General features: G+C 40.8%; 1 protein-coding gene across 1 annotated transcript in view; it reads left to right on the plus strand.

The window, feature by feature from the left end:
- The first annotated feature begins 19,667 nt into the window (after positions 1–19,667).
- Positions 19,668–20,928, plus strand: part of LOC142200464 (N-acetyllactosaminide beta-1,6-N-acetylglucosaminyl-transferase-like) — a 44,388-nt gene continuing 43,127 nt past the window's right edge. The window contains exon 1 of the mRNA XM_075270845.1: positions 19,668–20,768. Within this exon, the coding sequence (XP_075126946.1) occupies positions 19,853–20,768 (916 nt within the window). The 5' untranslated portion in view covers positions 19,668–19,852. The remainder of the gene's footprint in view (positions 20,769–20,928) is intronic.

A 20,928-nucleotide genomic window follows, 5' to 3' on the forward strand; every position in this document is an offset into this window, starting at 1 on the left:
TATCAATAAAGGTGAAGTTTTATTTTTATTTTTTGTACTCCTTTGGGAATTTTTTCCCCTCAGTAAAACTTTTGTAATAAGAAGTACTCAGTCTCTACAAGTCAGTGAATTTAAAGAAAAGGATACTGTCTAAAAATACAGCAGAAATAAAGATAACAAAATGCTTGCCTTTTCCAGATTTTCTGCTGTGTTTTTCATAGGCTATTGCAGAAAAGCAATATTTTTTACTGTTGCGAAAATGCAGCATGAAAAAAACCTGTTCCATTTTATAGTACCAGCAAAGTGAATGTGATTTCATTAATCTCATCCATACACTTTGGGGAAAAAGAGATATGGAAAAGAAACATTTATTTTTCAAAAATGCAGCATGTTGATTTTAGCTGTGAAATCTTGAGATAAATATGCAGCAAAAAATTACTGAAAAATTTCTTCGGAAAAAATCCAAGATATTTGAAACAACTTCCCTGCCAAGTTTCTTCAAAACTTGAGTTCAAGTATTCCTTGGGCTAAGGTCTCATGTAGTGAAATGCAGCATAAAAAAAAAACAACTGTAGTGTTTTTGCTGAGTTTTTATCTGTGGATATTCTTCCCTTATTAAACTTGTAGGAGAAACGCCAGCGTTTACACAGGCATAATTGACATGCTGCAGTTGTCAAAAACGCTACTTTTCCGCAGCTGCTTTTTTTTCTGCAGTGTGTGGATGGGATTAGCCAGAATCTCATTCACTTTGCAGGTACTGTAAAACGCAGGAGTCTTATTGATGCTGTTTTGAAGGCAAAGGCTGGTCACACCAAAAATTGATTTGTTTTAGATTTCTCTTTTATTTATTCACTAGCTTTTACCCGCGACTTCGTCTGCGGTGAGTTGAGTATTGAGCGGACACAGACGTGTGAAACTGTAAAAGTGCTTTAAAAAGTTTGGTGGGCTAGCAAATGTGATTTGATGTGTTATATTGTGTATGTTGTGCTACAGACAATGTGATATGTTATACAGCCTGTGTACAGGAGTATATATGTATCAGGTACTGTATATAGCAGTGATAGGAGATACATGTAATATAGAGTATATACAGTCTGTGTACAGGAGTATATATGTATCAGGCACTGTATATAGCAGTAATAGGAGATACATGTAATATATAGTATATACAGCCTGTGTACAGGAGTATATATGTATCAGGTACTGTATATAGCAGTGATAGGAGATACATGTAATATATAGTATATACAGTTTGTGTACAGGAGTATATATGTATCAGGTACTGTATATAGCAGTGATAGGTAATACATGTAATATATAGTATATACAGCCTGTGTACAGGAGTATATATGTATCAGGCACTGTATATAGCAGTGATAGGAGATACATGTAATTATATAGTATATACAGCCTGTGTACAGGGGTATATATGTATCAGGCACTGTATATAGCAGTGATAGGAGATACATGTAATTATATAGTATATACAGCCTGTGTACAGGGGTATATATGTATCAGGCACTGTATATAGCAGTGATAGGTAATACATGTAATTACAATGTGATGTGTTGTATTGTGTATGTATAGTGGAAAGCTATATGTAAATGTGAGTGAGTAGAGTGAGGGCTACTCCTGAGGTGACAGTAAGGAGTGTGCAGGCAGGTTGAGGCAGGAAATGCCAGGCAGTGTGTGTGAGTCTATAGCTGGGGCTAGGAGTCCTGCTTTTGTGAGTCTCCTGCTAGGAAGCCATGTTGTTTAGTGGCACCAAAAGTAGCCTGTGACTCAATCCTGAGGGAAAACTATGTTTGTGGAAAATTGCACACAAATCCGTCCAGGCGTTTTAGCGTGATTGAGGAACAAACATCCAAACTCACAAACATCCAAACATCCAAACACACAAACTTTCACATTTATAATATTAGTAGGATTTAGCATTTTGTTACTTGACAAAAATAATCTGTGAAGGTTTGTTCATACTACCGTTGGTGACCGTTAGTAGTGTCGTTGCTTGTAGTAGTGTTGTTGCTTTTTACAAGATTTTAACCACGGACACTAGCAGAATCATCACAAATCCGCTAAAAATGGTATGGAATTTTATGATGGGTCCGTTAGTGACAATTAGTGTCCGTTTACACCAAATGTGTTACATGTCCGTCATTTTTTGTAGACACAAAATATACGGGTTGCTGGAAAATAACGGTTTTATCACGGAAGTCAAGCGTCCGTTATTATTTAACATTAAAGTCTATGGTTAATGGACTTATAACAGGGGGCCGCAGTGGGGCATAATAGAGGTTGCAGGTGGCTGCTGTGGGGTATAATAGAGGTTTCAGGGGACACAGTGGCTCCTTCAACCTCTATTATGCCCCACAGTTGCCCACCCAACTCTATTATGCCACATAGTGGCCCACCGTTCAACCATTATTATACTCGGGGTTCTTTTCAGACCCCCGAATATATTAATCGGAGTCCCAGGGGAGGTGAGGGAACATAGTAAACACTGTTACTCACCTTGATTCGGTGTTACTCCTAGAAGGCTTCGGGCCTGTATGGTAATGTCCCATGTGACCATGTGATGTCTGGGACAGGCACGAAGCCTATGCTAGCAGTAACAGGCTGTTTCTGCTAGCACATGCTTTGGGCCTGTATGGTAATGTCCCAGACGTCACGTGGTCTGGGGCATTACCATACAGGCCCAAAACCTGCTAAGAGTAACACCAGATCCCAGAGAGGTAAGTAACACTGTTTATTATGTTACTTCACCTCCTCTGGGGCTCCGATTATTATAATAGGGGGTCCGAAAACTCACCCACTCACCCAAGGTGTTCTAAAAACTTGTAAAGTTTATTGCATCTTCAGTTAAAAACAATACAGCAAGAGAGAGGTATTTTTCTTTTTCTTGGTTTATACATATATGAACTATTTTTCAGGGCAGTAGAGCACCACCCTTATTGAGGCATTGGCTTTAATCCGACCACACTTTACATTTTCCTTTTCATGTTTTTACTGCAGCTAAGTAATTATAGGAGTGCCGCCTCTTTGCTTCTTTGTTTGTTTTCTAACTTTGTTTGTTTCAAGGAATATATATATATATATATATATATATATATATATATATATATATATCAACCAATGTATTGATGATATATGTAAGTGATTACAATATTATAGCTAAAGGAGAAGGTTATTGAGTGAGTGATAACTAGAAAGTCTAAAGATGGCTACTAAGGGTGTAGTGGGTGGGCTAGATAGGAAAACAGGGAAGAGTGTGAGTGAGAAAGGGAAGGGGAAAAAAGCTAGCAGAACCCATTGAAATCAATGGGAGGCTTTTTTTTTTTTTTTAAGTGCCATTTTCTTCCGTGTGAATGGACCCTTAGTAGTTAAGCCTTCTGGTTTGTAATTATTCCTGTTGACCAGAAATGTGTAATGAAAATGGCCTATTTTTTAAACCAAGTTTTTATGATAACCATATTTTATAGAAATTTATGGTGATTTCACTTTAAATTTTACATATTACTATCTATATTAAAAAATACAATATCATGCCATTTTCAATCTGTCCACTAAAGCTTGATATACTTGCTAATTCTGTAGGGGTTTTTATTTCAGCAGTGACCATTTACATCACAAATAAGACTGATTTGATCATAATTAAACTTTGCACCTCTACAGATAACATCCTTAGTGAACCATTCCTTGCATCCACTACTGACAAAAGATGATGTCACATCATATTTACTTCCCCTTCCTGTACAGAGCATGCATGGAAAAGTCTTGCATAGATCTCAATGAGTCGACTCCAGTCTATTGCTGCCTATAGCCATGACTATAATGTAAAGCAAATCACTAAATGCTGTTAACAGAGTAAGGCTAAGGCCCTATTGTAGAGTCCCTCAGCATAAAAGTGCTGTGGGAAAAACCATGGTGGCAACACATCGTGTTTTTTCCCACAGCACCTTTTAGGCTAAGGCACCACAGGCCGTAATCGCAGCGCTAAAGCGCTGCGGTAAGAACTGCTGCGTGATCACATTGCGGTTCTTTCCGCAGTGCTTTGAAGAGAAAGTTCACAGAATTTTCCTCTGCGGACTTTCTCTTCCCATTATATCTACGGGAAAGCCGCCTGCGTTTCCGTAGATATAATTGACATGCTGCGGTTTGCAAAGCCACAACGGCTTTGCAAATCGCAGCGTGTCCGCACTGCATTTTTTTCCACAAAGTGGGCATGGGATTCTCATGAATTCCATCCCCTTTCCTTGCACTGTAAAGTGCCGTGATTTTTCCCGCAGCATCTCCACTGCGGGCAAATCGCGGCGTTTACGTCCCGTGGGGCCCCGGCCTTACAGAAAGTTCATAGAGGTTTCCTCTGCAGAATTTCTGCTTCAATTACACCTATAGGCAAAACACTGATGTTTGCACTCTTTATTTAGTTAATTGCAGCCTTCATTGTATTCCTTTGCAATTAAAGGTATATAATTATTCTATTTATAGTAGTATTGCTCAATAAGGGTGTATGTAAATACTTGGCTGCCTAATGATGATCTTAATAATTAATAGCTTTCATATAGGAAGTAAGATATATTTTATGCCTGAGTCAGTGCTTTTGGCTTGTTAATGCAGCACCTCAGAGCTGTAGAATAGGAAGTTGCAACGTGATATACCTTGACTTTAAATGGAGTTAGACTGGTCCGATTAGAAAATAAAATACTGAACCTGATTTATTATAATTACTGCAGACAACATTGAAAATGTTTTCTCATATGAAACAAACCAGAAGTGTCATATTGCTTTGTTGCTTATCCAATTTAAAGAGTAAGTAGTATCATCCGTTGATGTACCTGATTCGTGGGGAGGGGTGCAGGAGTCTATAGCTTCCTGCTCCGCTATTTCTCACATTCACTACTTTCCACGTTAGGCCTGTAGCCTATGAGGGATTGGATCCCTGCCTCAGATGATGGCTCTTGAGCTGAGCTCGACTGAAAAGCCAAAAGTTAGAAGAGCCTGAAACCTTCATCACACTGAAGACGGTGGTATAGAATTGAAGTAAGTCAAGTAATTTATTTTTATATACCAGGAGGGAGCATTACACCATACAGTGTGTCGGGGAATGAACTCATACCCACAGATACATCCACTCGCTATATACCAATTCTGGGGGTTATCCATTCACCTTACTACATATGCACACATTTAACCCAGGTGGAATCATTAAAGGGGCACTCCACTTCCACACTCTCTTCCAACTCACCTACCACACTATGTTACACAGGAGTGAAGTGCCCTTTTACACTCATGCTTCCACACAAAGATGCCACCACTCACCACTATGTATGCCTACAATATGCAGAAATATCGCACAACAGGGTAGCACTGCTAAAAATATTCACTCTTCAAAGGTGGGGAAACCTTAGAGCCAAAGGACAATCTTATTAAATTTTAAATGCACAGTTTTTTTTACCAACAGTAAAATATGAAATAAAAACAAAGACAAATACATGCAAACAATGTAAAATAAAAAGGAATAACTCTATAGACCTGGTTTTAAAGTGGTTGTCCAGGATAAGTGTTTTTTATTTATTTTTTTGCAAGTGGCCAAGAAAGGTGAAAAAATGTACTCATCTGTCACCGATGCTCAGTGTCTCTCATTGCCATCTGGCCCTGCTGCTCTTGGGGTCTTCTTTTGGCAGAAGTCCCCACTGAACGTGACCGCCGAAACCAATCAGCAGCCTCAGCAATCTAAGCAAAGGACATAGAACATCCCTACCTGTGAGGTCCTGTGTCCTTGCCTTAGGCCGCTGAGGCTGCTGATGGTCAACGGGGACTTCCACTGGGAGAAGACCCCAGGACGAGCAGGACCAAACTACGGTGGGAAACACCGGAGCACCAGAAACAGGTGAATGTGTGTTTTTTGGTTTTTTAACCTTATCCGGCCCCTTTCAAAAAAAACGCTTATCCCGACTACTTAAATTAGGCATCTCATCATATTTATGGATCCCCCTTTTTTCGTATTTTCCCTCCCCACCTTCAATATTTCATGACTTGTTTTAAATTTTTCTGCCGACATAGATATGTGAGTGCTTATTCTTTGCATGACAAATTGTACTTTCATTTGTTACCATTTTGGGTAACATATTGTTAGAGAATTGCTAGGACAGCAATTCCCCAGTAGCTGTTGAAAACCCTGGGGTGGGACACAAGAGACAGTGAGCCCTAAGCTGAAGCCCCCTACTGTCCCTTCCGATTGCCAGGCCCTATCCTACGTAATAGGTGGCAACCACGAAGACAGTCCTTTCCTGTATATGTGATACACAAAACGGAGACAAGACGGACAACAACAAAGGGAGGTCAGCTAGCCAAGGGTCAGTAAACCGACTGATGCAGTGCCAAATTGGAGTCCAAAGAATAGTTAGTAGGGAAAGCCAAAGGTCAAGGATTAGAATGCAAGCAAGAATAGTGACAACAAAAATCAAGTACGCACAAGGCAATAGCAAGCACTGGTGTGAATGAGAGCCAAGACTAAATAGGGAGGAAGAACCCACCCCTGGAGTTGACAGGTAGACAGGCTGTCAATCACACAAATTAAACACTTAATGAACAGAGGCAAACAAGGGCAGAAGACGGGTGTGGTGGAAATTTAACCACAGAACTAGAGCCGTGTTCACACAGTGCAACCAAAAACTTTAAACAAAGAACCAAACTGCACACGCCTCCTGCACCGCCGCATGCGAGCAGAGGGTGGTGCAGTGACCCGAACAGGCAGAGATGTTACACATAAAATGTTTTGATTAGCTTTTATTGTTTTTTGGGGGGTCCATTTGAAATAAGCAACAATTTTATCATAATTTTTTGCATTCTTTTTTCTATTGGTGTTCACTCTGTATTAAAAATGACATAGCAGCTTTGTCTGGGGGTCATTATAAATACACCGATACCATATTTATATTGTTTTTATTATATTTTACCGCTTGTACCAATAAAACATCACTTGAGCATTTCTCCTGGGATCACTGTATTCTGCTGCCTATAACTTTTTTACTGTATTGTTGACAAAGACGTCAGGGCTTTTTATTTGTAGGGCAAGTTGTACTTATTATTGGCCTCAGTGTTTGGCATGTATGACATTTTGATCACTTTTTATTGTTATTTTTTAGTGGAAGCAAAGTGAACAAAATAAGTTAATTTGCGCATTGTGGTTTTTTTATTACAGCATTTACCGTATGGCATAAATAATTTTTGGATAGTGGGGACTTATACACACATGGGGATACCTAATATGTTTGTTTATATTTTTATTACATAGTATTGCAGAACATCGCACATTAGTTCCCTATTGGAACTATGCCTAGGCAGTCAGGAGGCCATTGACCGCCTTCTGGCTGCCAGGCAACTCCTTAGAACCCACAATCTTATTGTCGGGGGTCCTAAGGGTGACAGGTGAAGGATGCTATGATCACTATTGATCATGGAATCAAGGCGTGTAATCTACCTGAGTAAGAGTATCTTCCTAACCTGGTGACTGTTCACGGCCCTCGGCTGTATAACACAGCCGAGTGCCAGAAGTATTGCTGCAGGGACAGTTTCTGTACTTACAGCATATTGATTTAAATGAAAGTTTTTAATGTTTTTTCTAAACTTGTGTCTATAGCTTAGCATTTGTATTGCAAAAGCCAAGAACTCAAGCAACTAAGGGCGTATTCACACAATCATTTTTTATTTTCATTGTTCTGATCAAAAGGTGTGATGAAGAGACCATTAGTTAGTTATATAATTCCAGGCATGTATTTTTCTTCTGTGAATTACTCCTTGTTTATATTAACCCTTTTGACTTCCGAAATGTGGTATTTCTGGTCTGTAATCAAAGCCCTTTGTTTAGTGAGAGAGGTAGGGGGAGGGAGGTAGGGTGAGATAGCTCATGCAATGCATCATGGGAGTTGTAGGATAAGACAGTAGCAAGAGAAACTATGTAAGCAAATGCAGAGAAATCCAGAAATCCCTTAAAAAACTTGTTAAAGGTATTTGGGTGCACATATTAACCCATTAATAGCACTAACAGACCTTTAAAAATAAATAAATAAATAAATAAATAAAATTTCCCAACAAAACCCCTTTAACGTAAATGGAGAACTAATGGCAAAAAAGATCACTAAAATCAATCAGCATTTTAATGGAAATATTATTTTCTGATCTCCGTACACTTTTATAGATCAGAACAATAGAGAAAAGAAAATGGTAGTATGAACAAAGCCTAAATATAAAAGTTAAGGCTGTTTCAATATGAGAAGGAAAGAAAACCTCTTTGGTAGCAGAAAAAATAAAGCAACAAAGTGAAATGGTAAATTTGCAGTATTCCTTTCTTTGGGTGTATTTACTTGAGTTGTTTTTGCTATAATTTTCATAATTCTATTTTTTATTTTTTTATACAAATGCTGCAATTAAAAAGTCTTTCATCAATCTAGACTGCAGAAATTACTACAAAATTTCTGTACGGTGTTTCTGGTTTGTTCTTTGCCTTTCTTTAATACAAATTCTAGGAACATTTGTACATAATGAATATACCCTTAGAAACTCTAGCGCCATTATTCTTACATAGCATACTGAATAGGTAGAAGAAGTGATGGATAGTGTAGGTCAATGTGTCTCTATTGCTCTTTTGCCATATTAACCTGGAGAAGGCACCAGTGACAATGGTAAAGGTTACACTAAGTGGTTGATCTGTTCGTGCCACTCCAGGAGGAATAACAGAAGAAGAGCAAAACCCAGTTTTTGAAGAAAATATGCTAAAGAATAGTTATTTTTCGTGTGGATTGCAAGTATTCCCGAAAATACATGTCAAGAGTTGTAATAGGTCCTCTTTGCTCTATTCTATATTCTAGCACAACCTCCAGAACCTGTACCAAGGTCAGAACTTCAGTCACACCGTATCTACCTGGCAATTAATAGCCTAAATATAGGGTTACACACTATATGTCCCTCCTGAACCTCTTAGTGAAGTAATTCAATGCTTTAAATGCCATAAAGGGGCCCCTCAGGAGTACAACAGTAAATACACAGAAGTAGCTCAACCGTGACTGGCAGGCAAGATATGTCCATCTGTCAGCGATGAGACAAGAACGCTAACAGAGCATATTACAGTGATAAACAACATATTTTCATTATGTATGTCACTTTTCTAGATTTTGGTCAAAACCCACCTGTCACGACCATAGCGGTCACGGCTTTCCCCTCCGCAGCCGGCTTAAATGAATGAGCCGGCATCGGAGGGTGCTGCTGCTAGGCGGAAGCCGCGGCTCAGCGCGCCGCGGCTTCTAGCTGAAGAAAGGGCAGCTCGCTTCTTTTTTTCCGCTATTGGCAGTTGCCGATAGCGGAAAAATGAAAGCTAGTGGTCTCCATAGACCACCATTGAAAGGGGAGGATTATGACGTGGATTCCGCTGTCTAAATCCGCCCCTTTAGCCCCATGTGAACTATCCCTTATTTGCATAAGACTTCATCTTTTTTTGTTTTTTTATCCTAATCTAGAAAAATTACAGTGACAGTTGGTGCTTCAAGGTAATGGACTCTTTTTCATCAACTAACTAATCGATTATTGCAATGGATTGCACTATATGACTTTCATGAAAAAGTTGATATCCTTACAATAATAATAATAATAATACATTTTATTTTTATAGCGCCAATACATTCTGCAGCAGAGACAAAATGAGACATTACAGAGGAATAAGTCAATTCAAGCAATGGGACTTGGGGTCCTGCTCACAAGAGCTTACAATCTATGAGGTAGAGGGGGGTGACACAAGAGGTAGGAGGGGCAGCATACATTGCTTATACATTGATCCAGTCGTTTTTTTTTTTGTGATAGAGGTAATTTTCATTACACAAAGCTATATGTGCTGTCACCAGTCAGTGTACTTTTATGTGCGGTTGGTGTCTGGACATATAAGATTACAGTCTAATATCATGTCCTGTGAGATAATGCGGGAGCGTGAACAGTCAAGAGTTAGTATTATTAACTCTAACTGCAGAAGAGTTTAAATTAGGACTTTTGATAGGCCTGTCTGAAAAGATGTGTCTTCAGTATGTGCATGGAGCTGTAGAAATTGAGAGTTAATCTGATTATCCGGGATAGAGCGTTCCAGAGAAGTGGTGCAACTCGGGAGAAGTCTTGAAAATGGGAGTGGGAGGTTCTAATCGAGGATGTTATTCTTAGGTCATTGAGTGAACTGAAAGCATGGGTTGGGTGGGGGGAATGAGGGAGGAAATTCAGCATTATGGAGAGCTTGATGGATGAGGGGGATACGTTTATATTGTATTCAGTATTGAATAGGCAGCCAATGCAGTGACTGACACAGACCTGAGGCATTGCTATAGCATCTAGACTGATTCAGATGCATTCAGAATAGACTGTAGAGGGGAGAGTTTAGTAAGGGGAAGACGGATTAGTAAGTAGTTACAGTAGTCAAGTCAAGAGTGAATCTGGGAGACAATAAGATTCTTTAATGTTTGTAATGGAAAGAAAAGAGTGGATTCTGTAAATGTTTTTTGAGGTGAAGATGACATGAGCGTGCGAGTGATTGGATATGGGGGGGGGGGGGGGTAAAGGAAAGGACTGAGTCAAACATAACCCCGATGTCTGTGAATGGCTCCTGCATTTTGGGAGTAAGTAAGGAGTGAAAAGTTTCAAAGAGTCTTTTAGGGTTACTGATGAGAGAAGAAATGAGAGTGGTGAAATAGGCTTGCATGAGGTGAAGGGCAGAGCTACATGTTTTGAGCATAAAAGTGGAGGAAGTCTACAGGTATATGCAATTTTTCCCAGAGATGTTCATCACTAGAGATGAGCGAACAGTGTTCTATCGAACACATGTTCGATCGGATATCAGGGTGTTCGCCATGTTCGAATCGAATCGAACACCGCGTGGTAAAGTGCGCCAAAATTCGATTCCCCTCCCACCTTCCCTGGCGCCTTTTTTGCACCAATAACAGCGCAGGGGAGGTGGGACAGGAACTACGACACCGGGGGCATTGAAAAAAATTGGAAAAAGTCATTGGCTGCCGAAATCAGGTGACCTCCATTTTAGACGAATAGTGGATTTCAAATCCGGGTCATATGAGAATGTGAACTTTGTGACTATGAGACAGGGATAGCTGTACAGGCAGGGATAGCTAGGGATAACCTTTATTTAGGGGGGAATGTTATTAAAAATAACTTTTTGGGGCTCTGTCGGGTGTGTAATTGTGATTTTTGTGAGATAAACTTTTTCCCATAGGGATGCATTGGCCAGCGCTGATTGGCCGAATTCCGTACTTTGGCCAATCAGCGCTGGCTCTGCTGGAGGAGGCGGAGTCTAAGATCGCTCCACACCAGTCTCCATTCTGGTCCGACCTTAGACTCCGCCTCCTCCAGCAGAGCCAGCGCTGATTGGCCGAATTCCGTACTCTGGCCAATCAGTGCTGGCCAATGCATTCTATTGGCGTGATGAAGCAGTGCTGAATGTGTGTGTTTAGCTCAACTACTCCACCGGTGTAGTTGAGCTAAACACACACATTCAGCACTGCTTCATCACGCCAATAGAATGCATTGGCCAGTGCTGATTGAAGCAGAGCTGAATCTGTGTGCTTAGTTCAACTACTCCACCGGCGTAGTTGAGCTAAACACACACATTCAGCACTGCTTCATCACGCCAATAGAATGCATTGGCCAGTGCTGATTGAAGCAGAGCTGAATCTGTGTGCTTAGTTCAACTACTCCACCGGCGTAGTTGAGCTAAACACACACATTCAGCACTGCTTCATCACGCCAATAGAATGCATTGGCCAGTGCTGATTGAAGCAGAGCTGAATCTGTGTGCTTAGTTCAACTACTCCACCGGCGTAGTTGAGCTAAACACACACATTCAGCACTGCTTCATCACGCCAATAGAATGCACTGGCCAGCGCTGATTGGCCAGAGTACGGAATTCGGCCAATCAGCGCTGGCTCTGCTGGAGGAGGCGGAGTCTAAGATTGCTCCACACCAGTCTCCATTCTGGTCCGACCTTAGACTCCGCCTCCTCCAGCCGAGCCAGCGCTGATTGGCCGAATTCCGTACTCTGGCCAATCAGCACTGGCTAATGCATTGTATTGGCGTGATGAAGCAGTGCTGAATGTGTGTGTTTAGCTCAACTACACTGGTGGAGTAGTTGAGCTAAGCACACAGATTCAGCTCTGCTTCAATCAGCGCTGGCCAATGCATTCTATTAGCTTGATGAAGCAGAGTGTGCACAAGGGTTCAAGCGCACCCTCGGCTCTGATGTAGCAGAGCCGAGGCTGCACAAGGGTTCAAGCACACCCTCGGCTCTGATGTAGCAGAGCCGAGGCTGCACAAGGGTTCAAGCGCACCCTCGGCTCTGATGTAGCAGAGCCGAGGGTGCACAGATGTAGCAGAGCCGAGGCTGCACAAGGGTTCAAGCGCACCCTCGGCTCTGATGTAGCAGAGCCGAGGGTGCACAAGGGTTCAAGTGCACCCTCGGCTCTGCTACATCAGAGCCGAGGGTGCGCTTGAACCCTTGTGCAGCCTCGGCTCTGCTACATCAGAGCCGAGGGTGCACTTGAACCCTTGTGCACACTCTGCTTCATCAAGCTAATAGAATGCATTGGCCAGCGCTGATTGAAGCAGAGCTGAATCTGTGTGCTTAGCTCAACTACTCCACCAGTGTAGTTGAGCTAAACACACACATTCAGCACTGCTTCATCACGCCAATAGAATGCATTGGCCAGCACTGATTGGCCAGAGTACGGAATTCGGCCAATCAGCGCTGGCTCTGCTGGAGGAGGCGGAGTCTAAGGTCGGACCAGAATGGAGACTGGTGTGGAGCGATCTTAGACTCCGCCTCCTCCAGCAGAGCCAGCGCTGATTGGTCGAGTTCCGTACTCTGGCCAATCAGCGCTGGCCAATGCATTCTATTAGCCCGATGAAGTAGAGCTGAATGTGTGTGCTTAGCACACACATTCAGCTTTACTTCATCGGGCTAATAGAATGCATTGGCCAATCAGCGCTGGCCAATGCATTCTATTAGCGTGAACTGAGTTTGCACAGTGGTTCTAGTGCACCCTCGGCTCTGCTACATCAGATTGCTACATCTGATGTAGCAGTGCCGAGTGTGCATCAGATGTGTAGTTGATCAGAACTGGCTCAGCACTGCTAAGTCTCTGCATTCGCATAGGAATGCATTGGCCAGCCTTCGGCCAATCAGCGCTGGCTCTGCTGGAGGAGGCGGAGTCTAAGGTCGGACCTGAATGGAGACTGGTGTGGAGCGATCTTAGACTCCGCCTCCTCCAGAAGAGCCAGTGCTGATTGGTCGAGTTCCGTACTCTGGCCAATCAGCACTGGCCAATGCATTTCTATGGGGAAAAGTTAGCTTGCGAAAATCGCAAGCTGACAGGGATTTCCATGAAATAAAGTGACTTTTATGCCCCCAGACATGCTTCCCCTGCTGTCCCAGTGTCATTCCAGGGTGTTGGTATCATTTCCTGGGGTGTCATAGTGGACTTGGTGACCCTCCAGACACGGATTTGGGTTTCCCCCTTAACGATTATATGTTCCCCATAGACTATAATGGGGTTCGAAACCCATTCGAACACTCGAACAGTGAGCGGCTGTTTGAATCGAATTTCGAACCTCGAACATTTTAGTGTTCGCTCATCTCTATTCATCACACCTAGAGCACTGCTAAAGTGCTGTGGTGTGTACCAGGGTTGCTTTGTGTGTGTGGGGGGGGGGGAGGAAAGTTGTGAAAGACCAAAAGAAGTGGCTATTGAGAGAAACTGTGAGGCAGCTGGGGAGACAGGTGTTAATGGGGATGTTAAAGTCAACCATGATGAGGGTAGGAATTTCACAGAATAGAAAGAGGGGAAACAAAGTGGTCCAGAAGTTGGTAGGGTGAGCCAGGTGGACAATAGATTATGGCTAAAGGAGAGTGAGCAGAAAAGTCTGATAGCGTAGACCTCAAATGAGGGAAGGTGATTAAGAGTATTGGGGGAATGACCTGAAAAGTGTACTGTGGCAATAGATGTATGCCTACCCCTCCACCCTACCTGTTGTCAGGCATAGAAGAATGTGAAAAATGTAGACAACCATTAGACAGAGAAACAGTGGAGGCAGTATCAGACTACTGGATCATGGTTTCAGTAAGAGCTAGCATGTTCAGAAATTTACTATTGAATAAGTCATTAATATATTCTAGTTTGTTACACACTGAGCCGGCCTTCCAGTGAGAACAGTTAGAAGGGACAGGAGAAAGATAAGGAAAGGGAATGTGGTGGATATTGATGTGGTTAGTGGGACTTCTATGTATGCAGGGAGAGGAAAATTTAGTGAAAGAAGGTGGGCCAAGGTTTGGAGAGATGCCCCAGCAGCTAGTAGTAGCAAACTACAGAGACTAAAGGTGGTTTATGATTTCTGTGGGCGTTTCTGTTTATTTTCACTGAATAAAGAAGTATAGAGATTAAGGTGGTTGTAGAGAGTAAAAAGGGTGTGAGAACTGTACATGGGAAAAGAAAGGACAGAGGGACGTCTAATCCGGATAGTGTGCACTGGTGGTATACATGGAGGGAGTTCTACATGAGAACAATTGCTAAGACAGCAATTGATTATGCAGCTCTATGACACCTTATGTAAAAATTTGTTGATTTGGGTATAAGTTTACTTGGAGTACTTTCATAGCTTACCTGTCTTGTGCCCTGTCTAGGTGCCATGCTTAAGTGTGCACGTTATGATGATGCACGTTGTATGATGTATGTATCTGCATTAAAAAATTCCCCCCTGCATTGAAAAAACACATTGTGTGCATAGCAAACTGAGTTCTATGTCTTTGATTTCTTAAAAAAATCAGCACACCATACAAACCATCGAAAAAAAGGTTGCCAACCCTTGTTCTAGCTTCTCCTCATGTACCAGTATAGCAGTATCTTTTATAAGCATATGGAGCCAACAGTACATGTGACTACAAGGTGATCACTTACTCTGTACTTAGTTTTCAGTGCAATGTGGCGATTTTCTTGCTAGAGGAAGCAGTAAATTTGTAGCTTTTATGTACTTCAAATATGAAAAATGTGTCATATATAGTTACATCAGATTAAATCATGTATGAGCCTATAGGGTATATGGTTGCTTAACACATATTCAAAGTGGAAAAAAACTATATTTCTCTTTTTTATCATATACAGGTTGCCTCATAAATGTTTAGAGAACAAATATTTCACACAGCACCATAAGGACCTATTTTCTAAACTTAACCATATTAAAATAGCTTCATATAAATAAAACACAAACACAAAATTCTATAGTGGAATATAATTGGCCACAATGTTTATTAAGGTAACCCATAATTATTACAACCATTGAATAAATAATCATAAATTAATCATGAATAATAAATAATAAATTATTCAATAATAAAATTCATCAATATTCCAATAAATTAATCAATTAATCAATATTAAAAGAGTCCTATCAGCATTAACTGATAAACTAACCCCTACAATAAACACCACGGCAAGGAAAAAACTTTAAAACAAAAAAAAACAAAACAAAAAAAAAGGTGGGGTGGGGACTTGCTTGAAGATTCTTCTAACAGACTGGCCCCTGAACAGTTGACTGGATGTTTATTTATACTCAAAATTCCCGCCATAAGCGGGCGCTTTACCAATCAGCTGTTAGCACGTCACATCAGCTGTTACTAAGCTCCGCCCATAACAAAGATTCTAGAAAAGGATTCTTCTGGCAGCTGTGACCTGCAGGTGACCCTAAGCTACCTGAGGTGAGTAGGAAAAAAGGCGGGAAATACAAATTGACTAACTAATGAAATAAGAACACTAAGAGGAATTAAAACCTGAGGAGAAAAAGCAGGATTTTTTTTATACCATTATGAAGAACAATTTGTCTCGTAAATATTATGCCCTCATATGGCTCTGTGAATGCAAAAATATAAAAGCTATGGGGTTTGGAAGATGAGTAGTCAAAAACAAAAATCGAAAAATGTCACCAGGAGGAGGTTAAAACTCTTCTAGAATGGCAGCTAGATACCTTAATTCTAGTGATTAATGGAAATCCTGTTCCCAACGGTAGTACCTTCAGAGGTCATGTGATTATCACCTATCCCATCACTAAATTCATGGGATAAGTGATAAGTTGTCTCCATGGCAAAAACCTGTTTTCTTGTATGGGTGACCATAATCTCTATAGATATAAAGAACAATTAAAATATAATGTAAGAAATAAATTGAATATTAAATCCCAACCAGGATAAGTCTTCAAGCACCGTAAAGAGGTAGATATTTACCCTACACAAGATTTGGAGTCGGGAAGGAATTTTTTTCCCCTGAAATGGGGCAATTGGCATGAGCCTCATGGAGTTTTTTTGCCTTCCCCTGGATCAACACTGTAGAGATTGTAGGGTTATAGGCTGGACTTGATGGACTAATGACTTTATCCAACCTCATCAACTATGTAACTATATGTAACATGAAGACAGTTTGTCATGACACATTCTGTTTTTCAATTATATATTCCACCCTGTAAACTGAACTAACTGGCTTAACTATAGTAACAAGCTGGACATACTTCCTGATGTTAATACTTTGTATTGTGAGCGGTAGTGACCCACAGGGTGCCTAAAATCTTTTGTTTAAAATGTATTGAAGGATATACAAAGGAAGGACTGTACAAATAAAGTCATTTGTCATTTCTTGGTATGTTCATAGATTTTAAAGTTTTATTAAACAAGCAGTGACATGAATATTCACAGAATATTCTTTAGCCTGACTAGATGCATATACAGGCATTTCTGGACTACAGACAGTGTTACGGTGTTTATCAGTACTCTGCTCTTCAAATCCTAATGTAAGACTTTTTATCTGGTACTGAGGGTCGGTAAAAGGAAATTCCTACATACTCCATCCAAAACTCTTGGCTGTCTGTGAATGCCGTTATAATACTATCTTTTTTGTAATGTTCTCTATTGAGGGTTCGCTCACACTTGCGCCCAGTGTCCGGTTTGTACATTCCGCCGGGTTTCCATCTTCAGCCCCGGCTTAACTGGAAAGGGGACGCAAACTCGGCGGTCAGCTTTAAAACCCATTCACTTGAATGGGTTTGTAAAGCTGACTGCTGGTGTCCGCCTGCAGCCTCTCCACGGGGAAACGGGTTTTTTTTTAGCCGGAGACAAAGTCGGACATGCAGGACTTTGTGTCCGGCTAAAAATAAAAAAAAACAGTTTCCCCGTGGAGAGGCCGCAAGTGGACAACAGTGGTTACCTTTACAAACCCGTTCAAGTGAATGGGGTTTAAAGCTGACCGCTGGGTTTGTGTCCCCTGTCCAATTTTGCCAGGTCTGAAGATGGAAATCCGTCAGAATGCACACACCGAACACCGAGCACAAGTGTGAACGAACCCTGAATAGCAAATCTCACATCAGATTGCAGGTAGTTACAATGAAGGGTAAGCAGAGGGCTTTTCTGGAGTCTCAATAAGGGATAGCCGCTATTCAGAAGTCTCAATTATGAAGTTATAGAAGCACATGCTACCACATTTTTATCTGTGTGTCATTTTTATCCTTGCCATACTTCTTCAACCAACACTACATATAAATTCAAGACAATCCAGTATTCTCTTGCCCAATGCCCATAGCAAACTATGCAAATGATACCCTGAATTACTCCAAATATTAGTGTTCACAGTCCCAACAATAGAGGTGTATACGGTGTCTACAGTAGTTCCACTTTGCAGATATATGTCATTATTGTACCCCTGAAGATAAAAACAAATAGTACTGTCAGTCTTGTAATAATGTTAACTCAGTATATTAGAAACCTAGATGAACAATAGAAAAAAGACACATTTAGTCTTTTTGTTCTTTTTTATTTTTATCTTAGAATAGACACATTTATCCTAGGCATGGTTTTGTTAATTTACTGATAATATTCCAACAACATCTGCTCCTGAACATTATTTCATTCAAACAATATTCTTCCAGCCATTCAAATGTTGTCACGTTTAACATGACCTTAAACATGACAAGTAAACAGTTGCTAATCACTTTTACTTGATTTTTTAATTGCCTTCAGTTGCTTTTGTTGTGATTCTTTATAATGCAGGGAGTTATCATATTTAGGTTGAAGATGGCTACATCAATATAGCATGTATAGTATTCTGATGGTATACTGTACAGTAATGTCCCTGACGTCACATGGCCTGGGACATTACCATACAGGCCCAAAGCATGTACTAGCAGTACCATACAGGCTCAAAGCCTGTGCTTCAGCGTGTTACTGCTAGCACAAGCTTCAGGCCTGTATAGTACAGCTAGCACAGGCTTCGAGCCTGTATGGTAATGTCCTAAATGTCACAAGGCCTGGGACATTACCATACAGGCCCAATGCATGTGCTAGCAGTACCGTACAGGCCTGAAGCCTGTGCTAGCAGTCTATTGTGCCACTGTGGGGCATAATATAGGCTGCAGTGGCCGCTGTGGGACATATATATATGGGGGTTGGGTGCATGGAAAAGTGAGGAATCAACGATGTCTGTGTTGCAAACTTTACAGAGTCAAGTCAGAGCTGGAAGAAGCGGTCCTGGTGGTCTGAGGGGAAGAGATGGGAAATGTGGGAAGATACCTCCTGTATATATTACTGCACAAGATATTACTGCATTGTATTCACTGTAATGCTGCAACTAGCACCCCCTTACCCCAGAGGAGGACTAGCCCCCCCCCCCCAGATCATCCGCCCGAGGCAGATGATCAAAAGATGAGAGGCAGCAGAGAGGCTAGGTTCACCACTGTATAAAATACACCGTAGCTACATTAGAAAACAATGAGATTTATATCTTCTTTATACATCCAAGAAATAAGTTAGTTTTAAGAGGACCAGTCACCAATCCTGAAAATTCATAAATTCTTGTAGTCCCCTTGGCCTAACTATTCTGGACCATCTTTTTTCTGTTCCCATTGTTGCTTCTGACTATTTATACAGTAAATAAATTGACAATTAGGCATCCCTATTTCTCATGTCAGAGAAGACACTGACACTATCAGCTCTCATTGGTCAGTATCAGAGTGTGCAGAGAAACACTCCAAATTGGTAACACCCAATTGTCAATATATTCATACATTTCTAGGAGAACAACACTACACAACAGTCTAAAAAGCGTAATCCAAAATTGTTAATTTAGAAAGGATACCAGTATTTACTAACATAGATATATCAGGGAGGTGACAGAATTACTTGGAGGAGTTTCTGGTTTGACTGATATGAAATTGTTTCTTTTCTTCTTTCAGAAGAGCATTCATTTGCATAAAATACAGTAGAATTTCTATCAGATAAAGGCAAATAATACTAATGAGATTATAAACACAGAAAAAGAAAAATATTTTTTAATGTATTTACAGCCCTCAGTCCTGTATAGCAGACCCCGGTTCAACAATTGCTACAATGTGTCTGCAAACATAATTAGTTGTTCATCTAATGTGGCTGTATTTCTAAATACAGAGCAGATCCAGCAGCAGGGCTTGCTTGTGAAACATATGCAAGGAAAAAGGGAAAGGACAGATTAAAGCAGTCAGTAACATGCTACTAACCAATGAGCACGCTCAGGGCTTTCATATGCAAATCGTTAAAGTGAACAGAAGGTCATCACTGCCTCATGCAGGCTGCAGAAAATCATATGAAGAAAGGGAGAGAACATAGACTGGTTCTGCTACACACTGAAAAGAGATGACACAATTACATTGCCAGGAGGAAGGCTTGCACAGAGAAAGGATAATGCAGCATTCAGCAATCCCGGAATATACAGTAGATGAAAGGCATATTTCAATGGAGGTATAAGATTTCTCTTCTTATTTAATAATGACTTCTTGGATGCGATACATATTTCCTATTCCTGTATTAAGTGTAACCCTTCTGTTGTTATATTATAACAACAACCTAGTAAAATGGAAGACTTTCCACAGATTTAATGCAACTGAAGAAAGAATCCTTTTAATAGAAGCCTGTGATGCACTTTTAAATGGACAAAAATCTCTGTACCAACCTACAGTCACTAACTCGTATGAAAGGTATAACTGTGAAGATTATACAACGCACAATCACTACATCACAAATCCTCTTTCAGATGAAGAGGCAGCCTTTCCGCTAGCTTATATGATGACAGTGCATAAGGAATTTGATACATTCGAGAGACTGTTTAGAGCGATCTACATGCCTCAAAATATATACTGTATCCATGTGGATGAGAAGTCAAGCGCAGATTACTTGCAGAGAGTAAATGATTTTGTAGACTGCTTTCCTAATGCTTTTCTCGCCTCGAAGATGGAGCCTGTGGTTTATGCTGGAATATCCAGACTGCAGGCTGATCTGAACTGCATGAAAGATCTGCTGAAATCTGAGGTGCAGTGGAAGTATGTGATCAATACGTGTGGACAGGATTTCCCTTTGAAGACTAATAGGGAGATTGTACAGCATTTAAAAAAATTCAATGGAAAAAATATCACACCTGGGGTCCTGCCTCCAGATCATGCCATCCCCCGCACCAAATATGTTCATCGTGAGGATATAGCACATTCTTATGTGGTTAGGACCAACATTTTAAAGCCTCCCCCTCCTCACAATATTACCATTTATTTTGGGTCTGCATACGTTGCCCTGACAAGGGAATTTACTAAATTTATTCTAGAAGATCAGAGAGCCTTGGATCTTTTGAAGTGGTCTAAGGACACTTACAGTCCAGATGAACATTACTGGGTGACACTGAATAGAATTCCAGGTATGTAACAGCACATGAAAACCAGTAAGTTTACTTTCAGGACGGAAGTAAACCCAAAATAACATTCTTTTACATAATGTTTTTGTTATATACAATGTGTACTTAGAGTCTAGCTAGAGGCTAAAATTGTTTTCCTTTAATTATCCATCTTCACTGCTTG

Source organism: Leptodactylus fuscus, chromosome 4 (genome assembly GCF_031893055.1).
Source record: "Leptodactylus fuscus isolate aLepFus1 chromosome 4, aLepFus1.hap2, whole genome shotgun sequence".
Taxonomy (NCBI): Eukaryota; Metazoa; Chordata; class Amphibia; order Anura; family Leptodactylidae; genus Leptodactylus; species Leptodactylus fuscus.